Consider the following 23,427-nt stretch of genomic DNA (forward strand, 5'->3'; position numbering starts at 1 on the left):
GCTGAGGGAGCGTCAAGTAATGCTTTCACTATCTGGTTTTCGTATCTATTTTTAGCATATACAATCGTATTATCTGTTATCATTATACAATTATGATACTGATTACGTGATTTAAAGCTCAATGGTACCAGCAGAATGACTGAGACAACACAATGGTAAGTCCATTATATTACATTTATATCACTAAGGTGACGGCACTCAGACTAAAAGGTACAACAATTGAGGATGCATTGCCACTCCAACATTGTCTTTCCTGCATTGTGTGAAACGTTTAGCCGCATTAGCCCTGACAGACTGAACAAAGCTATTTTATAACTAACAATTAGAGTTCATGAGCCAACTCCAACAGTAAATGAATGGATAATAATATTAACATAGAGGCCTAAGTATAATCAAACGTAGGCTACATTTATTTAAAGTATTTGAAGATTATTTTGCTAAAAATACTTATCTAAGTGCATGGCACGTTTATACATTGTTTTACTGCTATTCTAACTGGTTAAAATGATCCAAATACCTCCTTCACTGCTCACAATCAAATTTCAATAATGTACAAAATGATGTTTTATCCTACGTCAGATTCGGGCTGTTACTAAAAACGAGTAAACTACCCAGCCAATAAAAAGGAAGGAAAAACAGACGCATCCAGACCAGCAGGCGGCGGTAGAGAAAGGAGCTGGCACCCCGATAATGAAAAAAGGACGTCGATGTGGATCAACATGACCTTCTCTGCGTTTGAATGAACGTGCGCTGAGCCGAGGCTCCGCGGTGCTGAAAGGACAGCTCCTGCTCTCCAGCATCTGCAGGTAGGCAGCCGGGACACCACGAGGATGCTTTAATTGTGTCATCATGGGAATGAAATGACTGACGCCATCATTGGCACCGTCTGAGAAAACACGAAGGAGAGAGAATAGCGCGATAGAGCGCTGTGTGTGCTGTGTGTTATCTAGGGCATTGATCGACCTCCATAAAGCATTTAGAAATGAACATAAACACCTTTTTTTAGGGTTTGGTCTGTGGGTCCCTTCCTTCCTTCTTTATGTGCTTTCATTTTGTGTGTGTGTGATTTGTGCTGTAGAAGATAACAGAGAAAAAAAGGTGAGATATTTTTAGTATTCTCAGTTGCCCCCTAGAGTCTCCAGACCCTACTTTTCAGAGAAATGAGTTTTTCTCAGCAGCAGCTTACACTCTAGTTATCAAATGAGCAGCCAGAGAAGACATTTTGATGCTCTATGTGGTCATAAGTCTGCCACGTTAAGATGCTTCATGTAAATAGTTCTTCTCTGTATTGTGCTTATTTCCATCAGAACTGTAAGAACCATAACAAGATATGTTGTCATAAAGTACATTATAATTCACAATACAAATATAAGTATCATCTATTCAAGGTGCTATTCTAAGTTCTATTAAATGTTATGGATTTAATCTTTATTTTTATTTGACTTCTTTTGATGAGGTCATGGTCAATAGCTCTCATGTGGAGCATGTGTTTTCTTAAAACCAACAGAATATATTGTGTTAGCCTGTAACTGTTCATTTTTCAAGGTAAACATATGAAATGGAGATTTATTTTGTGTCAAACCTCTGGTACATAATTGCTCCTCTGAGGCTCGAGCGTTTCTGATAACATTGTGCTTACTGTGTCTTCACACAGATATGTTCACCAGGATGTTGAAGCTGAGGCTTCTCAATGCTGTAGCGCCTGCCTACTTCTTCATGGCTACAGCAGTCACCTTCATTTTACACTTCTGCTTCTTCATCCCAACAATCTTCCCAAATCCGCACACATCACTGACAGCGGCTACAACTCTTCACACAGTTGTTTTCCTTTTCTTGATGTTCAATGCACTTGGAAACTACTTAATGACTATTAAATATCCGGCTGAAAGCGCCAACGAGACTGTGGTTCCAGTGTGTTCAGCGCACTGCTCAGACAAAGTGGACGCACACTACCTCCTGAACAATCGCCACTTCTGCAAACTGTGTAAGAAAGTCATCCTTAAGAGGGATCACCACTGCTTTTTTACTGGAAACTGCATTGGCAACAAAAACATGCGCTACTTCATCATGTTCTGCATCTACACATCATGCACTTGCTTGTACTCGTTGGTTCTTGGTGTGGCCTTTCTAACAGTGGAGTACTCCATCTCCTTTGAGAACCCGCTGACCTTCCTGACTCTTCTCCCTCTCTCCACGAGTTACTTCTTCGCAGGTGACTTGTTCAATTATTGCAACTAAAGTGAATACTTTCAGATACTTGTTGACTTGCTGAGCATTACCATGTTCCTTCTTAATTCTCTCCCACAGGAACGATCTCAGGCTTGCAGTTGTTCCTGGTGCTCATGCTCTATGTGTGGCTGGGCATCGGCCTGGTCTGTGCAGGGTTCTGCTGCCAGCAGGTGCTGCTGGTGGCCCGGGGACAGACCTGGTGTCAGATGCAGAGAGGGCAGCTCGTGGAGAACCGCAGCCCTTGGAAAAGCAACCTGAAGGATGTGTTTGGTACCCGCTGGATCCTTGGCCTTATTCTGCCTGTGCAGACCGCGGAGACATGCTCTGAAGACACAGATGCACATAAGCAAGACTGAGTGATAACCACGTCTAAAATAGCTTCCAATAGGTCACACAAGTGGCACAAGTTGTAGAAAAGGGTTTCTCTGGATCTATGGGGTGATTCACTTGAAATACTACATGGATGCTTTATGACCTTTGCAGTAGTGTATGAACTAGTTAGCTGTTAGCACACATTCCTTTAAGGACAGGAGCCATATATCAATGTGAAACTTATGAATAGGTGCATAGTGTAAGTATCTCCTTTAATAAGTAAGTAGCTTTGTGACAAGGCAATATTAAGACTAATAAGTTGGTGGTTTGAGACATTCAGACGTTTTTTCATGCACCGCTACACACTTGCGTCAACATAAAATACAGTATAAAGATGGCTTTGCATAAGTGCTTGCATTTACGGCTTCACATTTTGATATCATGCTATTGATTTAAAGGCCTGCACCACACGGTGCTTTGAGATTACCAATCAAGTATGTTGTTCCTTGTAGGCTGCTACAATGTGACATTCAGGAAACTTGGGGTAGTTTTCACAACAATAATTTACTTTGACATTAAGGGCTAGGAGACAAGGAAACTACAGTACGTCTACAGCATAAACTGCCGGGTTTGACACCAGTCTTTTGACAATGAACTGTCACATGTTGAGAATGATTTTTACTAAAATGAATGTGACTCAGACCGAGTGATCTGCTCCTTTATAAGAATGGGTGAGGGAAATGTGAAGACTACAATAGTATTATATCCAGGGTATTATTCGCAATGTGCCATAAACATGTCTTACATGCTTACAGATGACCCCAAAGATGATGTATTCACTACACTGCTAATGAGAGGGTCCTCTGTTTAATAAAGATAATAATAGTATTAATAATAAGGACGTGTCACTGTAATGCTGCTGCTACAGCTACTGGCGTATTCAACATCATGTCAAGGCTGTTTTGGATTTCAACAAATATACTTTTTAGAGCTATTTTGTCTATTCCTGTTATACCAATAAAGTATTAAAATCCCATCAAGCAGCTGGTCTGTGTTTTTAAAAACTACACATTGTGACATAGAAAAGTGAAATAAATGACTGAGAGGAAATGGTTTACAGAGTTTTATTAGTCAAAGTGACATTTGCTAAAGAATAACACAGAAAGCCCTTTTTACAATAATAGTAAAAAAAAAAGAAGCAATCTCTGAATAGTAGTCATAAAATCTTTTTGTAACTCTCCTTTTGCTCTTTTACGACAAACACTATAGTTTGATTATTTCTTAGTTTAGGACTTGTGATTTGAAAATATTGCAACAACAACCTTTTGTTGCAAAACAAACTTAACATTTAAAACTGAAACATTAATGACTTAACTTGTCTTCATGCTATTCTTTCTACATTAACTTTGCTTAGCTAGGACATAGTTTGTTTTGTTTCAGATAAGAAAATCAAATCTTTGGAGACCTTTAATTCAACTTTCTTCCGCTTGAAACTCACAATCGTAGCTGCTGAGCGTTGATGTGCTCGAGCTAACATGAACATATTAAAAAAGGCACAGGTATCCACACAATCATGTATATATGACATTGGTTTATCAGACAGAATTGTCATTTAGGGATAAAAGTAGTAACGTTTGGCACCAGAATTGTCAGCCAACTTATAACTAAAGTGCAAGTGTCTGTAATGAACTATTTAGTTGTTGTTACTTTTCTTTGATGTTTCAACGTAGACACAACACTAACACTACGCTGAAGCAGCAGGAGAGAACATGGCAGCAACATGTGCAAAGTCAAGAGAAAAAGATGGACGGCTACAGTATTTCACTTGCTACAGTTTGAGCTTTCGCAAACGCTGATGTAGTTCTTCAAGAGATCTTCTGAAAAAAGGACCTTCCTTATAATGTGAATGGTTTGTTTACGTTATTCACACACTTTTGTTTTGGTTCTGTAAAATATTACAAATATAAAATAGGGACTTCAAGTAACTAAATTGCCCTCTGAACTCTCTGATGGACCCAGCTGATGTTTGAGAATAGAAACTGTTTATACGTGTACTTCTTCACAAAGGAGTAATCTGCTTATTCACTTACATTTACCATCCAATTTAAAAGCAAAGTAAATGGATGAGATATTGTCCTGCTGATTGAATATTTCATTAAAGAGCCAAATGAAACACAGGCCAAATGAATCCACACCGGGTTTCCTAAATTATGCTTCTATTTTCACATTCAGGGCATGTATGAGGACTTAACCCCATGTGCCTTATGTAACGTATACTTGTGTCCAATGAAAATAAGAATTCAACATGTCCAGGACATAGCCCTTGCAAGTGACACTTTCTATTTTGAAACTGCAGAGGCAAGACAATTCATAATAGGCAAGGGTTTAAACGGTACGCATGCTTCTTTACTCCCACTTGGTTTTCATATTCGACCATATTCTCTCTGCATATTTGTTTAGAGAACTGGTACTGTCCTGCCTGAAAAGCGTGAAAGTATAGTTTAGTTATGAGCTAATGTTTGTTATGCTAGATTATTTTACACAAAGACAGCTTTCGTAAAGATTTGAGATATATATTTTCACATTCAATAAATCATCTTCATCACCTCCTGATTGAGAACCACTCACGTCCATCCCTTTATTACACCAGGACTCTCTGAGCTTTGGCTCCCCGTTGCTCCTTGTCTGTGCGCTGCAGAGAGAGCTGCAGTTTAGTCCAGAGCTGCGGGTCTCCGGTGCTCTGAGCCTCCAGCAGCAGAACCGTTTGCTCCTGAAGCTGCTGCAACTGCCTTTGGGTGCGCTTATTCTCCTTGATCAGCTGCTTTGTGCGCATGGTGATCCCCAGCAAGCCAGATTTGTTGAGAATGTTGTAGGTATTACTGAAACGTTTCAGTTTGTTCACGTCCATTGAGAGCGCGTCGTCCTGGTCAGCATCCATCCTGTTGCTGTCTGTGCCAAACTCATCTGTGTAGGGCAGCAGAGAGTTGCTCCCTGCGAGCTCGGAGAGAGACTTGTCACTGTCTGGATTCTCAGCTGCCTGTGACCGGTTGTTTGCTGCTTCAAAGTTTGAGATGCATTTGACAGCAGTCTGCAGTGCTGGCTGCGGGCTGGGGGAGCTGTAGAGCCTGTGACCGTGATGGTGTCGCTTCTGTCGCTGGTCATATCCTGACGTTGAACTCACCCTCACCTTGGAGGATCCCACCCTCTTAGTGGGCTCGTCTAACAGGTGCGGGGCGATCGTGGGATATGACTTGAGGATGGGCATGTAGCTTTTTGATTGTCGGATATTTTCAGAACCCGTGTTTGAGGAGCTGCTGCTATCATTTGATGCCGTTGTTTGAAGGATAATCACCTGTGACTGAGGCTTCACTTCCACGGGTGAAGGTAAGCCCCAATGATCTTCTGCTGGAGCCATCGGGGAGGGCTAGAGGGAAAACAACAACTTTAAGTATCATGCTACAACCTATAGTACAAAACATAAATTACAGTTCTTAAATACAAGGAGCATACATACAATTGACAAATATATAATGGTCAAATCACAATGTACACAATCACGTTATGTTTGCACTCTTAGCAGAAGGTAATTTCACCCTGAATTGACAATAAAGCCCTGGATTAGTGCCATGCAGAGGTGGACATGTGTTCCTGTATTTTACCTGCTTTAATAGAACGTTATTCATGATGATCATTGGAGAAAGTCCAGCATATGGGCCTCCAATCACAGCCACTTGCGAACCAATCGGGTCAGTCCTTCCTGCATCTTCAGAGTCAGTCAGATCGACTGTACTGAGCTCAGAGCCGGCATCTGAGGAGGGGGAGGAGAGCATATGGGTTTTAAAGCACGGTATTTACCTCTCTATTGGGGCAGAACATTAGCTCTATGAAAACAGTGGCAGATGTAGATAAGCCTCTCCAGAGTGTCTGGAAAAGGATACCATCGACATGAGGAGGAGGGCGTAACCAGATCCAGGTCGGCCTCAATAGTGAATAGAATAAAAGTCATAACAAAAATTGACCCAATACCCTACATAGAAAATGTGACCTGGAATCCTACATTTGATTATGACTGACCTTGTTGATAGTCATGCTTTGATAATTATATACGGTACACTCAGTTTACTACGAGTGCCATACTGGCAACAGGACCATGTCAAAATCAAACAAACCCAAAAGTTAAAAAGGTGTATAACTTTACAGTAACATACAACAAACAAACCTGAGAAGCCTGAATCTCTCTCCAGGTCTGACGTGGTTGCTCCAAAGTGTGTTGCCTTGGTGAATGATGGTGTCCTGTGTCTGTCGGGTTGACTAAAACTGATCATATTTGCCTGGAAAAATGGAGCGTTAAGAGTTGAAAGGTAACTGACACTCTCAAAACATGGTTTTGACAAGTTCAATGTGCTTTTGCTTTGAGTTAAAACTTATATAACGGCAAAGTAAAGACATTAGGTTGGTAAAGACTCCAATTAAGACTGAACACAGTGAAGAAATCAGTCAACCTGTAAACAAACAGTTTGTGCATGTTTTACACTCCATTATTGTGTATTGCTATCTTTTACTGTCTTGATGGCAGATCATAGATCAATTCAGTTTGTGTTGGAGGAAATGTCCCTGACTGAATAAGACAATAAAAGCTTTAGGAGGCCTGCACTCCCACCCAGCCAGTCTCAGTATTCAGTCTCATACTTTCCAACATCTACTGACGCTGCTCAAAGTGAATTGACGAATAAAAGATGTCAATGAAACAATAAACACGACATGCAGGGAGTCCAGTCTACTCAGCTCGTCTGACCGCAGCCACAGCTAACTTACTGCTGCTGCTGTTGAATACAAACGCACATCTGTCAACACATTTTTTTTCATTTGTTTTCAACCGTTTAAGTTGACCTGGTTGAGGTAACTACCCGTCTGCTGCAAAACCAATCGGTGCTCGGTGAATTGCAACATGGTCAGTGATCCGTACTCACTGTTTCCTGTAGCTCGCTTAGCTCGCTATGAGACGCTTCCGCTCGGCAGCCAGCGCATCACACTGTTACTATGCACGTACACACCTTCACCAGGACGCCCCGTGCTCGGAAACAAGTATCCGTTCATGCTGCCGTCCAAGATTAGCAACAACGTCAGAGTGTTTTTCCAACACTTGCACTGGACTCTGGTTCAGCTTCTTCTACTTCATTGAGACGACTTGCATACTCACTGTTGCAGTACTGCCATCTTCTGGAGTTACCAAGAGTCCTGTTCTCACTGGGAAGCGACACAAACACCTCCTGCAGTCACACGCGGTGGCTAAAGGGGGAATATACTATGTATATATAATTATATTAGAAGTATTATACATAATTTAAGGAGGGGAAAGGCAAGAGATGGAGGAACGAGAGAAAAATACAGTTTGGAGTGCTCTATCATTTTGAAATGTAGGTTTGCCTGCAAGTGTTTGCTTATTAAATGCATATCATTCTGCAGGTGTCATGTGAAAATGTGGGCATACATTAAGATCATATTCAATAAATAACACTTACACATGGGAGTTGCATATCTGAAGGTTCACAGTGAATGTTACAAGAAGGGATGGCGTTAATGTGTTTTGCTTGTTAAGGTACACCATGTCATGCACAATACAAACATTAGTGATCTTGGTGTGTGCAGTTTTATATTTCTATACTTAAATTAATCAAATGTGGTGCTTTTGTTGACGCCGCATAATCATGTTCATACACAACAGCGTGGCATACCAGTGATTATATAAACTTTGTTAAGGTCAATATGTATCAGCGCTATCTATTTGGAGGACATAATAGCTTAACAGTGATGTTACTGACAGCATGAGGAATACAATAGGACACAATTGGGCACACACACAGATAATTATGGTAAAGGAAGAAGTAGGCGCATATCCACTTACAAACCGAGATCAATTAATACAGGAAAAAACAAGCCGAGCTCAAAAACCTAAAACACCTTGAGGACCCAAAGCAAGACATGAAACTGATCCGGGAACAGTGCCAGCTCCTCAAAGTCACACAGTGCCGGCTCTGTTAACACAGACTGACTGGAGAGGGCTGGACGGAGGATGCTGGAGAGGTCATGTAGGCCTGGCTCCAGACAACAGGGGGCCCTGGCAAGACTTTCTTTGTTGGCCCTTCTTACTTTTTGTGTACGATTGTGAGACAAGTTACATGTTGGACAACACTGGTAGACCTGACACATGTCACCCTGACAGTGACATATGTAAGAGCCAAATGGCCGCCACGTGAATCTGGTCAAGGACTATTAGTCAGTAGTACGGGTTAGTTCGGTCTGAATGAAATAAATCACATGAGACAAACTGACAACCATAACAATTTAATAACAAAATAAATATCTAAATGAAATACAAAATACTAACAGTAGAAATGTTACTTTGTACATATTGATAGAGATTTTCTTTGTGTAGTACTGGGAAAAAATACAAAAGGACAGAATTTTACATCATTACTTCAACTGATCCTTTTCCATCAGACTAAGACACTTGTGTTGTTGAGGGAGTCGGCAGGGTGGACACAAATGTGTGCTGTTTAACGGCACAACACACACACAAATGCTTTTATTTCTGTGAGAAACTTGCAATCACAGTTCACTGTGATTGCAAGTTCCTTATGACAACAAGACAACAAACATTCATCACCAAATTATTGTATTGATGTAGGATTGATCAGTCCATTCCTACTGGGCCTTTCACGTCCAATCTGGAGTCAACGACACACACACACACACACACACACACACACACACACACACACACACACACACACACACACACACCTCGTGTGATTTGAAATAAACTGACAAAATTGGATGTGACCCAACTCTCCAAAATAATAAAGAAAGAGAGCTAGAATTCAAATTTCGATTTTTGACAATTTAATACATCATAGTAAAATATTCATACACAATCTTCTGTGGACACGTCTTCCTTTGATAGATTTATCTGATCTGTGTTGTTCTTATTTAATGAATTGACAGAAAAACACTGTATAGTCATGCCTGGGTCACACTTCGCTACAGAGGGAGAGGATTCATTCAGTTACCTCCATAATAATGATGGAAGAGTCCAATAAGCTGATGAAATGATTGTGACTGACAATACTGTCCTAAGAATACTTCATTGGAGCAGTTTTGAACACGTTTTTTTATCAACACTAGAGGGAGACATTTCATTGTTGCATGTGCAAAGCAGCTGCACACTCAGTCCAACATGTTGCATGACAAGTCAAGGTGTCTAAATATAGATAACAAAACAAATGACAAACTTTTGAAAGGTTGCTAGTCCAACTATATTCAGCTGTATCAATAAATATATATGTCAAAAAAATGTGACCATCTTTAAATACCAAAGATATGACCAAATTACGATAACTGATACAGTAATAACTAGTATAAAAGAGAAGGCGTCGGTCTGTTTGGTTCGACATTGCACTGGCTCCCAGGGGTGTCCATCGTGTCAGGTGTGACAGCAGTGTTTCCACCAATCAAAACACACTTCCGGTTGAAGCTTGTCATTATAAACGCTCTGCCCATCAGCAGAAGGCCATGTCAGCAAAACAACCCAGCAGTTTGAGTCTCTGACTGCAGACAGGGAGGAGACTCTGGATGCTGTCACCGGGTTGGAAATAAATAGTGAGCCACACTGCAACTCGGGGTTGGACCGCCACTGCAGTTACCTGCGCGGGATCTGGCAGCTGAAAAAGACAAAAAAAGAATAATATGTTTTTAATGACGTTAACTGCGAGTTGGAGGGTAGATGAATCTCTCGCACTTGAGATTGCGACGTCACCTTTCACATTCTTTTGTTTTCTGTCTCTCCTTTCTCTTCCTTCCTCTTCCTCTTTGTCTTTTCCTACAAATGGAGCAAAATTACCAATACACCTTTTTTCTCTCAGATGGAAGATTAATATCTTTTTCGACAATCTGAAAACTGATGTGAGGAATATATTCATGTTCTTACCTTTCAACATTCACAATAGGTTTCCGGACTCTGCGGAAAAAGCAAAAAATTAGGAAATAAATAGTTATTTTAAGAATTTGTCAACCTTGTCTCTTAGATATAACATTTATGTATTAATATGTTTTATCAAATATGTGTTGACGATATGTTCATATGTCATACAGCCTATGGCTCCAATATTTCGAGTGTGTTACATTTATTAGAAACATTTCCTCTTTATTTTTTATTCAAACTTTGTAACTCAGATGGTATTTCTTTGCTAAAGTCACTTTGCAGGATATTAATGTCATTTCTAAGTAGACACGGTTGGTATTGAAATACAAATTATGACTTGTTTTCTTACCTACATTCACATGTCTGATGCTCCACAAACGTCATCTCAACATATTCTTGACCCGGCTCTGTTGGCCTGATCTTCAACAGCTGAGGGATGAAACCAGTCAACGTTACCAGAAACAGATGAAGTAGATTCAACACACTATTGCATTGCACTACGCCCTCGTCTTACCTGCATGGTGACGTTTGCGGTGCGGGTGGGATGGCACTCGAGGTTTTCATCCCCACAGCAACCGGCACACCTCACCAGCGGCACACAGGCGGGGCTGTAGATGTGCTCCACCTCTGACGGGTACTCCTGCACCACCTCCACCAGCTTCTCAATGGTCCGGCAGAAGCTGCGACCCCACACTTCTTGGAACATCAACACTAGGATGAGAAGAGGAGGAGGAGGCTATGGGCTGCTCTGCAGTTACAAACCAGTCATCTCGTTTCTTATGGGATTACTTGCAGGTCAGATAAATGTAATGAGCTGCATCATTTTCTGTCTCTCTAGCTTACGTTTAAAGTGCAGAGTGCAGTCGACATCCAACTTACTTCAGCTTATGTGTATAACTTAGTACTGCAAAAAAAACTATTTAATTTGAATTGAACTGCACGGTTAATGATCACACACAAACAGTCTCATGCAGTAATTACCTCAATAATCCAACAATGGCAACCTTATACCATGTAGACAGAAATATAAAACCAGTTGCAATACGCCAGTGTGTGTCCTGTTTTCATTTGGAAGTAAAAATGTTTGTGTAATGTACAGTACGCTTTCCTGTGGGAGCTTATGTGTGAAAGTGTCCCAGTTGCACAGTCTGTGGGGGAGGAACAGGGAAGACTACGTCCGAACAAACAGAGAAGGAAGAGAAAACAAACATTGGAAACATGGCCATGAACAGAACCCTGCTCGCTGGAGCTGTGCCGCCCCACGGGCACCTCTGGGACGACGGTGACCCCCGAGGTCACCGAATGGAGCCTCACAGCACAACAGCTGTTTATAAAAGCAGACAGGCTGGAAGGAGACGGGTGGGGAAGCGTCTACGAGAGAAAGTTCAGGCCACAAACCATATTGTTATACAGCGCAAAGTGCCAGTTTACTGGCCAGTTACTGTATGTCTGCTGCTTGTTCGGCCTTTTCTCGTACTTTAATCCTCTGGCTGCAAGTTATACAGCCAATCCATTTCTCTTTTTGTCGCATTCATTTATAGGGATGTGAGGGAAGAAGAGGAAATGAAAGGAGAAGTTAAGCGGTTGAGTAATCCCTGCTAGTGAACATGCTTCTTGCTAAATTAAATGTATTGACTAATTTAAATGGAAAACAAAAGAGCTTATTCATTTATATTTCACAACCGTATTTTGTCAGATCTGGCATTGATTTAATTGGTTTGCATCAAAGTACTTTTGTAACTTTATTGTGGGTCTGTTTTTTTGGTAAATTGTGACTGTAGTGAGGGGAGAGTTGAGAGTTTCATTTTTTAATCACAGGTTGTCACAGGGATATTGTGAGACTTTAGTTTTATCACAAACGTTGTAATAATATGGTATGACAACATAGTTAGTTACTTTTTTAAAGTAAGTCTTGTTAAAAAGTGTTTTAAAATGAACACCCCAGAAACTATTTCATGAATAAAACCAGCTGAAACTTACCTTCAGTTGTATTGCTTATGCTTGACAAGGGAAGACTCTGTGAAACAGAACAAAATGTTGGATAAATATTCAGGTTTCTTGTGACTTCATGTTACAGTGTAAAACCCTAAATCATTTTAGTTGAGCATTCAAATTACATGACTGAAACACAGATGATCGCAATCATTCACTCATTACACCTCCTACTACCTCAATACACACCTTTCAAACTTAAAAATGCAATATATACAAAATATCCTGCAAGACAGCACCAGTCTGCAGGGTCACTAATATCAAGTATATTTGTACTCCAGTGGTGACAGCTGGAACTGCAGTGGAATAATGCTGACAGTCACACCTTTCTTTCCACTGCAATGGAAAAGTCTTTCTGACAAGCAGCAGATCCTGTCTCTCTTATACATCATGTTCCTCTGTGTGCCCAACTGTTTAGGTTAAAAAACCTGTTTCCTGTGGTGTAAGATTCAGCTCTTTATTTATTTTCCCCGTTCGTCTTGATTTTTTTCCCATCATCCCATGATAAACAGAGTGCATTTCTCATTCGCCTGGGAAAACACAAAACCTCTACTTGACTCCATCTCAGGAAGGGAAATCTACGTTTGATAAAATGCCCTCCAGCAGAAGAGCTGAAACGGCGACAGACAACCTGCCTCTGCAATCCCTCCTCATCACCGGTGTAATATTTCAGTTTTTGTGTAAACCCACACACCTGATGACATTCATAATGTAACACTGTCGGTGAAGGTGAGACAGATGATGATATTGAAAGTGTTGGACTAAAACATGTTATATAATAGCACACAGACAGACAAGGACGTTCCCAAATGATGCCAGTGAGGAATGTTGCTTCTTTACACCATCCGTCCGTTGCTAAAATGCATCTACTTCCTGTTAAGTGGCAAAATTAGTTTGAGTGTGAAGATAGCATCTGTCAGCAGCACAGCGCTGCGCTATTTATTGTCTCTGAGTATTGTGATTAAAGAGGTATGTCCTGCTTTAATGATGATGCATTCACACTGACACAAACATTTCCAAGGCTCTTATAAAACTGTCACAGAGATAAGGGAAAGCTAGGAAATTGGGACAGATCTGTCTCCGCAGCAGAATGTACCGTACAACAGACTTCATATCAATAGATGCACAAGAGCTTCCAGTCAACCATTTATACGGTTCGGTCCTCCCTGTGTTAGGCGATCTGTTCAGGCATCTCCCATTTAAAAAAAGAAAAAGTGTCTGCTTGGTGATCTGGCCAAAGTGTACAGCTGTTCCTCTGTCGGACCAGCTGTTCTATAGAGTAATGTTCATTGGACTGTGTTGTCTTCACAACAGCACCACAGGAGATGAGCTCCGCTGGCAGCTTCATTCACAGCACGGGAACGTCACAGTTCAGTTTCAGTTTTTGTTTAAAGTTGTTTTAAAAACTTCCACTCTCTGGGGTATAGCTTTTTTTTTCAGCATGTCTAGCAATGCCAGGCTTGTAAAATAAATCCTTTTCCAGTATTAATTGGCGTATGATCTGTGCTTCTTTTCTGTTGCTGCTCCACATCACAAGGGCTTTTTGGCTCCGGCTCCTCAGTGGCCGTTCAGAATGTGGTGAGGTGGAGAGAGTTTTTGGCCTTGGTCATGGGTTAAGCCTTGACATGGTGAGCAATCATCTTTGACACCTCCTGTGGTTAAGAACAGAGGAGTGAGCTGCTCACAAGAAGCTGCCAGATTAAGAAAAGCTGCATGAAGATCCTCACGTAGACGTTCCTTCCTCTGTTTGTACTTGTAGCAATACTGTGTGATTAATGGTGACTGGAAGGTAATTCAGCTCTGGTAGGAGGGGATAACTGCTTAATACATGTGTGTAAACTTGTCTTACGGTTTCTCGTTCCCTGGTGACCTTAGTCAGGGAGTTTTTTCTCTTACATTGCTGCTTGTCCCTTTCATTTATTGTTTTCATGAAACTGAACTTTGATAGTTAAATGTTATTAAAGGCTAAATACAATTGGCTTGGCTGTACATGATTTCAATGATGGAATACCTCTACTTTGTGTCCATGTACAACATCTGGGTTTTAGGAAAACAAAAACTAAATTCCAACAACAACAACAAAAAAAAGGAAAAGTTTTCTACCATACGCCGAAGGATAAAATATATGTGCAAGCTTAATTTCCTGCACAATCTAATGCTAATTGCTGGAGATGACAGATTGAACCCCAAGAGAAGGGCATAGTGCACTAAAAAACCCCAAAACAGTTGTTGATGAATTCTAGTTCAAAGTTGATTTTATTACAAATTGTTTAGCAACATAAAATGTTGATATAAAACAAAATCTGTGTTACATGTACAGTGTAAAGAGAGGAGAGAGAGTAAGAGACAAGTTGCTTTCAACTCTTGACATCTGCTTCTCAGAGACCTTTTGTCGAGCAGCGCAGTTTATCCGGAGCCTTTGACCAGATTGTGTTGCAGAGTGAGGGACAGGGAGTTTGATCAAAAGCAGTTAATAATGAAAATGTGGCATTGACGGGTCACATATGTTTCTGAAGTCTCTGGTGAAAGTTTGTAAGCTGCTCTGTGAGAGCTTGCTCTGTCCTCTGGGTCGGATCAGAGGACCTGTTGTGTCCCTGGGCTCCTGCTGTCAGGCCACAGAGGCTCCGGGCCTCATTACTCCCCACTCCCACACAGCTGAACTGTGTCATCTTTAACCTCCTTGCTTAACTCCATCTGTCAGAGGAAGGGCAGCATGCGTAGGGAGCAGAAACAAAACATGATGGGACCCAGCGTAATGGTCATAAAAGATTTTTCAACTTTGAGGGTCAAGCTGGGGAGGGGTGGTGATGGGCTACTCCACAGCAGGTACTATGGCCATGAGCCAGAAAAATCTGGATACCAGCCAGCATATAGTACAGTGTGTTTCCTGAAGAGAAACAGAGACGACTTACAGACGAACTAAAGCAATACAAGTCAAGTTTCTCTTCTCCCTTGGATTGCAAATCATTGACTTTAAGGATGAACCATGTTTTATTTCAAAATAGTTTGAAATGAAAGCTATTTGATGAAGCCCAGTAATACCGATGACTTTTCATTTCACTTTGAATCCAGGAGAAATGCAAAAATAGTGTGTAGTAATAAAACACATACTAGTATGAAGTGTTTTCCATTGATACCCGTAGACAAAGTTGAGTATCAGAAAAGATGCTCATTTAGGTTTCAGATGATGATGACTGGCAAACATGTTTGGAGTTTTCTTTTCATAACTGAGTGAAACTGAGTCTTTCAGAAGATTGGTCAATTTTGGCTCAAAAGTAGCTTTCACAAAACTGTATCCATATTTGGTGTAGTTTGTAGAGCAGGGGGATTTCAGTTTCAAATCCGTATTAAAGAGGGAGCAAATACGAGCATGGACATGTAATTACCCCTGTTAGCACAAATACTGTCTTGAGTAACAAAGTGTAAACTGATGCTAAACTGCTGTAGGAGCAGTGAGTGATGATGTATTTGTAGTTCTCTAACAAATCTCATCCGACAAAGATCTTGTACGATCACTTTCAGGCTGGGTCTGCCTGAGGATTGAAGAAGATCTTCAACAGAACCTCAGTGATCAGTGATTTGAAGAAATGTCCTGGTTTACTTGATGTGATTGGAGCTGAGTTTTTGGAAAACCCCTCTTCAACCCTTCTTAAGTCTAGCAAATAAAGATCCCAGCTATGGGCATCATGCCATTATTTACATTGCTTTGCAAAAGGGTCTACTTTCAAACTTAACCTTATTCGGTGTGGGTGACAGTGTGGATAAACAGACCACGGATGAGATGCAGGCTTCTGTCAACTAAATTTGCTCTTGAGCAGAGTTTGGAATTTGGGGGGTGCACGCAGAGGGGAAGTTTAGCAAAAGATGTAAAGCTGGCAAACATAATCCAGACCAGTAAAGCACCTGCACCTCCAGCTCACTGAAAGACATATAGGTCAGGAGGACGGTGTCCTGGTTTTCGCTTTACTCAAGCTCGACTCTGAACACGAGACCACACAGGGCCGAGAGCGCTAAAGCAGAACAAGTGAATACAAACAGAGACGGCTAGACGAGGGAGAAACAGGGCTGCCTCCCTGCCTCACTGAGCGTCCTCATCCATCCTTTATCGAGACCTGGATTCCACATCATCAACAGCATGACCGTGACATTTATTCTCAGGCCTCTTACCCGGCCTGCAGCTCGCTGTATCTATTCTCAGCCACCACGGCTGTAAGCAGGTTCTGTTGTGTATACACAAGGTGGGTGAAGCTACAATGACAGCGGTGCTATTACTGGTCTGAGAGCATTCAGCAGGATCACTATGGTGGTCAGGTCAGGGCTTGTGATCACAGAGCGCTGACCAAACACCAACAAGCTCCAACAGGAGCATGTGGTGAACGTGCCACAACCCTTAACTCTCCAGTAATCCGGGTGAACGAAGACAGACTTTGGTGTCTGTTGCTGTTTGATTTAGTCTAGGTTTGGTTTTACTGTACCATTCATTGTCTGGGAGCAGTTACTTCTTTAAGTCTTGGCTGGTTCACTGACCTCACTGTCGTGACATGAATCCAGGAAGAAACTGAAAAACTTGTCGTCACATGACAGTTTTTGTGCAGCTGACAAGTTCATGCTGACTTTGTGTGAGTTTATACACAAATTTGAGAGTGGTTTCAATATTCTCATCTAGCTTTCAACTAGAAGGCAAATATTCCCCAAAATGTCAAACAATTGATCTAACATTCATTCTTAAACAAGGATAATTATATTGTTTAGTAGTACAATACAAAACAACAACAGTAAAATAGGGTCAAATGACAGGGGAGAGGTAAAGGTCCGTCTAAACGTTGATTTAGATAAACACCATTTCCTCAGTATAAGTCCATTAATTCACGCACAAATGTTCCCCTAAAGACATACAAACACACACAACCACAGTATAAACCTCATCTGCAAACACACACACACACACACACACACACACACACACACACACACACACACACACACACACACACAACAGAGGTCTTGAGATAAGGCTGACCGGTGGTAATTGTGGTCTCTATTACAGTAAACGCTGTTCTCCCTGTGTAAACCACAGCAAATTACATCCAGATGGGAGATTAAAGCTGAGTAGACGGCTGCCCCGAGCGCCACCGCTCCTCCTCCTCTGCAGGAGGAAGGAGAAATCCATATTTCCTGATTGCGATTGCGGCCCTCCCTTGGGCCGGGACATTACAACTAGAGAGAAATACCACAACAGAGCCGTATCAGTCAGCCAGCCACTGCTACTGCATAGCCAGCATGCAGACATCTGAACTACAAAGATGCACGAGTGAGACAGCCATAGACACAAAGAAGGGGGCACTTTTTATGTGTTATTGTGGATAACTGAGCTGCATCTTGACAAAAGCTTTTGCTCTTTGATTCTGAGAAACAGAAAAACACCTGATGTTTACTGTTGACGTTTTAGGAAACCCTCTGATGATGAAACTCTATTGTAACAACTGGAAGTGTGACGTCATGCCGTCTGCACTTGGCTATGAACGAGAATGACAAAAACACACCATGCACACAAACACGGAACACGTGTGCAAAGCAGATGGTCAGACTCAAGTATTGTTTTGCTGCCGGTGATGACGTAGAGGAAACACCTGTGTCACGTCATGTCCTCCTCACACACAGCGAGCACACAACAGGAACATGCTTCACTGTCGAGCAACATCAGATGAGTTCGGCAATATCAGATTTAAATGGTTTTATACAATGTAAATGCAGTATTTTCTTTAGATAGACACAAACAAATAAATGAATAATCTCATGCCAAAGAGGATTCTTATTTACATCCCACACAAACATATAAATATAACATAAATATACATCCATAAGTATGTCAATGTTTTCAGCACTCTAAAGAACAAGTTCCACAGGAAAGTCTTTCCTTGAGTTCATCTAAAAGCACATGTGGAGTAAGAAGGGGTGAATAAAGTACATTAACTACCCTCTTTAAAATGATTTAAAATAATAGTACCTATTGAGCTTTGTCTAAACATGCTTAATGTTGTCAGTGATTTTGATGCAATATTGTATTTGCTTTTATTACAATCACAATAAAAATAAGGTATTGTAAACAAACTGTGCTATTGCATTTTGTACGAGGTGGGGGAATGCACAACGGCCAGGAGGTAACAGGTACTGCAGATTTGAGCAAAGGTCTGAGTGAAGTATACAGCCAGGAACTAAGCAGGGATATTCACATTGTTGTAGTTTAACTGCACACGCACACACACACACACACACACACACACACACACACACACACACACACACACACACACACACACACACTGTGCATATTATACAGTATGTGTGCTGCAGGAAGTATCAATAATACACTGAACTGGAGAACAGAGAGTTTCTTGGAACCAAATAACCGCTGGACAGCGTTGGTAACTAATGACCAAGAGGCCACTGTTGTTCAGGGGAAGCCCAGGTGCTTCCACTCCACCAGGAGCCATAACGGGACCCGGACCGCTTTTAAGAGAATGCATCACATCTGACAGAATACTGATTCTGCTTGCTGTTGAATCCCAACATACAGGAGCAGTGATGTTTCTTGTGCAAAAGGTAACTAACTAACTCAAACCAACTAACTAAGCAATTAACTAACGGTGACTATTTATGCTTTCATGCATTAGCATCATGCAAGCCATTACTGGTTTAGATGCTAGAATTTGTTTACCCAATGGTAATTTCCTCAAATCTCATCACTACTTCACCTTTACACTCACCATACTTCATTTCTTTACAACACCAGCGACTGCCCGCTGGGATCTGTGTCATTTTGAACGTTGAATGTTGGTAAATTGAAGGTTAAAATGGGAAAATAGATATAAAAGAGTAGTCATAGTTCATTTTTTACAGTGAAACAACTATTGTTACCTCAGACTTTGTTTTCTTATGGTTCCAAATCTGAATCCATTGTAAAACAACAAAATTAACATGATTGCTCAACAAGAATATATTTATTAGTTTGGGGCATTGTTTTTGTAATTGCTTTTCTAGTGTGAATACAATCATTTGAATGTTTAAACCTCTTCTGGTCTTACTATACGCAGACATTGTTTTATCAAAGAGGTCACAAGCCAAATATTGGTACTCCTGCAGTGCACATGGATACCAACCACAATCACAAGTCAGCATATAGAAGAAAACACCACGCAGGGGCCACAATACACATCTCACTTGTTTCATCAAACATATTCAAATGACAGACCTTTGTTTAAAAGTGATTCAATGTTTTGACCACACACACACACACACACACACACACACACACACACACACACACACACACACACACACACACAGTTGTATGCTGTAACTCTCTGGTAGCAAAGCAGAGATATTAAGCGCATGAAGTTAACCCCACCCTCTCTCTTGGCCACTCATGGGGAACATGAATGACTGCATGAGTCACTGCTGACTGCAGCTCCAGCTGCAAATATAATGAAAAACTCAAAATCAATTAGTAACACATATTTATGGGAAGGGAATCCCAAAGAGATGCATTTATGAATCACATTCCCAAGTATTTGGCCAATGCTTTTTCCACTTTGGTGGGCCAGACGGTGTATTGTGGGGGGCTAGCAGGACGGACACCGAGCAGAACAGTCTCATTTTGCCACTATGACTTTAAAAGAGCTGCAAGAAAGAGTGTCGCTTGTCTGCTAAAAATTTGAAATATTTGGTGCATCTTTGCACTAAAGCAGGGAAGCAAAGCAACCTTTCCCTTTAAAGCTAATCTTTCGACAAATTATTAATGACTAATGAAGAGTTAGAGAAATACCTCAGAGACGCTCAGAACCTCACAGTCAATCTGTATCAGCAGACAGGTTGTTGAATCTCAGAGGTTTACATTTGCTGTCAGTCTCTTGGGCAGTGAAGGGGTATTTAACCTGCTTTACTTTGATGGCCCCGGATTTTGTCACCCGTATTTTGACTGAGCAGGCCATGAGCTGATTATGAGGATTAGTAGAGATGTGGTGATCCATGCCTCTCCCACTCACGCTCAATTCAGCAACAGCTGCAAAGTCCCCGGCTTGGGAAAACTGGTGGGACATGGAAGTTCTTCCAACCTTGAGAGTCTGACTTTGTGAGTGTAAACTGTCTAAATGTGAACTGCAGCCTGGCAAAAGGGAAGCTCAAACAGTGTTACTAGTTCAACAGGCTGCAGCAGTGTATGAAGTGTGACAGGAGCACTGAATGGACACAACAACGGTCTGGTTTGCATTAAACATGAGAGGCATCAGAGATAGCTGCCAGCCATCAGCCACCTTCAGACAAAATCAGAAACTGAATGGGTTTAAGTGCCAAAGCGCAAGTTGGCACAAGTCCCGCTGTCCAGAGGCACACACTCTTACAAGTGTTTTTAGCCTTTGAATGAGATTCACTCCAGTTTCAGCTCTGTCCTGCTCTGGCACATTTTCATTTTAAGACTATAAGGCAATGCCAGGCAACAGAGAACAGAACATCTTTGTACCACAGTAATCCCCTGACAGCCTGACAGTGATATGACTGGCCTGAAATTAAGTTTCAATAGATTTTTTTTGCACACACAGACACACAGAGACACACACACACACACTGGTTCATCTCAACCGGATTATTCACACAACACGTACCTATTAAACATGCACACTGAGATGAAACAGGACAAGGAGGAAAAGCTGGTTGCAGATGAAAAGAAGACAAACTAAAGACTGCAAACTTGCTGACCAGTTTTGCCAGATACATTGCAAACACTTAGAGATGGGCTCGTCACCTCACCAGGATCTGGTGAAACTACATTACCATTCAAATATTTATTGAGGATTGTTTATTTATGGGATGTGTCACCAAGATGGGAATCAGAGTGTCAGAGAAAATAGGAGTGGAAATGTCTGCGTCTGTAATTATAATCTAAATCATCTTAGAGGTCTCTGTCAGCTACACCAGTGAGTCACTTTGCATCATGAGTTATATGTGCAGTTTGTCACGTTTCATTTTATGAATGAACTGAAAAGAAAGACGCTCATTCAATGCGGAGGTGTCAAAGCACGATGGATTATTAGCACTTCATCAACGTGGCTTCTGCTGACTCAACCCTTTTCTATGTCGCCTACATTTTGAGACTGAGCTCTAAACATATATGCTATCTATCAATACAGGGTTTTGTTATACTTTAAATTACGACTTTGTATGTGTAATGATAACAGATCCAAATAATCTATCTACCATGGAAATCCTAACGAAATAAGTATGCCAGTTAAAACGATAGGAAATCCCGTTTCTTGCTGAGCATACAGACGTCTCGGTGAATGTAACTTACCTGTGCAGGTGAGAGCAGCAGATAAAGCGCCACCGCAGCCTGGATGACGAGACCGAGTTTCATTTCGCGAAGTCTGCGAGTGGAGAGGAGGTGGTGCTGATGGCTCCCGGTGTACACAATAAAGAAATCCAAACCAAGTGCCAAAAACTACTCAGAAAAGAAAAATAGATGCTGACCGGGAATTTCCAACTCATCCGCCCTCCCGGCTCAGCAGGCTTATGGGAATGAGTGCAGTCACGTAGCTGCGCTGGCCGCGTGTAACCTGATGAAGTGGATTGTGCTTACTAAGGCCCCCGAGGCGGACTGGGGGTGCTGAAGAAATACGTGTTTTGAATTCCCTGAATACACTGAATCAAAGCACAAATCTTAAAACGTCTCTGCAGGATGAAATAGTGGCAGCCAGTTTAGACAAAGCATATTCAGTGCACACACAAAAAAGTAGTCTACTCAGTCCAAAAACGTGACGACCCGCTCCATGTGTGAAGTTGTACCGGCAGCTTCAGTTTTCAGTCCTGCTCTGAGCTGAGCTTTGCTTCTAATTGCCACCACAGTACCTTTTTACAAGCTGGCCATTTAAATCTCCTCCCCTTCTCTGTCCTCTTTGCTCTGCCTCCTCTGTCCTCACACAGCTCACTGCCCCATTAAACCATACAAAAATGGAAATTCATGTGATGCTGTAAATGGTTATGCAAATAATGTGACACTGCTGCTGGTGCTTTATTTCTGATTGGTAGACTGTACACCACAGGTGGTTTTAATACATACTTGCTGAGAAGCTTCTCCTGAAGACTTTCTGTGAGAGCTATTCAGGCAAGGTAAACATTAAGAGAGCCTTTGCAGTGGCGGCATGGAGAATATACTCATTGCCGTCTCAGACTCGAGGATGCACGGAGATTTTCCTCTGAGGCTTTAGTATTTGCAGAGACAGAATGGGAGATTCCATTACTGTTGACACACAGAGTTAATCTTCAGTGTGAGACTTCTGTGTTTGGAGAAACCCTGGAACGAAAGGATTCCTTGTGGGCTTCCACACATTCCTTCAACAGTGCTGAATAGCTCCACTGCCTCCTGCTATTGTACAGACCACACTCAGGAGTGTGGTGTTTCTAAACATCTCAGACACTTTGGGCAGAGTAAACCATCCCCCCATGACCATCGCCCCGGACCGAGCATCAGTAAGTGCAAACAATCAGGGATTGTGAAAGACATTTCCTCTAATTATGCTGGGCAGTGTCACAGAAGTCTTTTTTCCTAAATTGTATCTGTACATGGCAATGATGGATGCTCTTCAAAACTCGAGGGGAGGACAGAATAGAAATAAGCAAACACTACTATCCAACTAATTGCCGAAGAACCGAATATTGCCCAGAGGCTGTTTTCTCCCATCTAAGAAATTCAATTAATACATCAACTTCAAGCAGGAATAAGGCTATACTGATGGTGTGCACATGATTTTCTTTTAAATGTTTTAAATAGAAGAGCTTAAGACCATTATGCCTCCTCTCTGCCTGCAGCTCAGAGGACACATCCAGACTCTTACTGCAGTCCCGCCATCTGTCCAGTGATC

The 23,427-nt window shown here is 41.5% G+C and overlaps 3 protein-coding genes across 3 annotated transcripts; 1 reads left to right on the forward strand and 2 right to left on the reverse strand.

The window, feature by feature from the left end:
• Window positions 1–28: 28 nt before the first annotated feature.
• zdhhc22 (zinc finger DHHC-type palmitoyltransferase 22) lies at window positions 29–3,569 on the forward strand. The gene is made up of 4 exons (XM_068580066.1): window positions 29–155; window positions 580–806; window positions 1,655–2,212; window positions 2,308–3,569. The coding sequence occupies exons 3-4, from the start codon at window positions 1,657–1,659 to the stop codon at window positions 2,583–2,585; spliced, it is 834 nt and encodes a 277-aa protein (XP_068436167.1). The 5' UTR covers window positions 29–155; window positions 580–806; window positions 1,655–1,656; the 3' UTR covers window positions 2,586–3,569.
• Window positions 3,570–5,062: 1,493 nt separating this feature from the next.
• Window positions 5,063–7,490, reverse strand: cipca (CLOCK-interacting pacemaker a). Its single transcript, XM_068580558.1, has 4 exons — window positions 7,357–7,490; window positions 6,761–6,872; window positions 6,201–6,349; window positions 5,063–5,965 (listed from the first exon to the last, which is right to left on the reverse strand). Exons 1-4 carry the CDS (start codon window positions 7,405–7,407, stop codon window positions 5,183–5,185), a joined length of 1,095 nt encoding a protein of 364 aa, XP_068436659.1. The 5' UTR covers window positions 7,408–7,490; the 3' UTR covers window positions 5,063–5,182.
• A 2,292-nt stretch (window positions 7,491–9,782) lies between these two features.
• pgfb (placental growth factor b) lies at window positions 9,783–22,054 on the reverse strand. Its single transcript, XM_068580819.1, is given in 8 exon segments — window positions 9,783–10,262; window positions 10,358–10,420; window positions 10,529–10,558; window positions 10,872–10,951; window positions 11,037–11,233; window positions 12,503–12,539; window positions 21,861–22,004; window positions 22,007–22,054. Coding segments are annotated over 8 exon segments (621 nt in total). The 3' UTR covers window positions 9,783–10,240.
• Between the last annotated feature and the right edge of the window lie 1,373 nt (window positions 22,055–23,427).

The sequence above is a fragment of the Clinocottus analis genome, unplaced genomic scaffold (assembly GCF_023055335.1).
Source record: "Clinocottus analis isolate CAN_PGR_092001 unplaced genomic scaffold, fCliAna1.0.p SCAF_17, whole genome shotgun sequence".
Lineage (NCBI taxonomy): Eukaryota > Metazoa > Chordata > Actinopteri > Perciformes > Cottidae > Clinocottus > Clinocottus analis.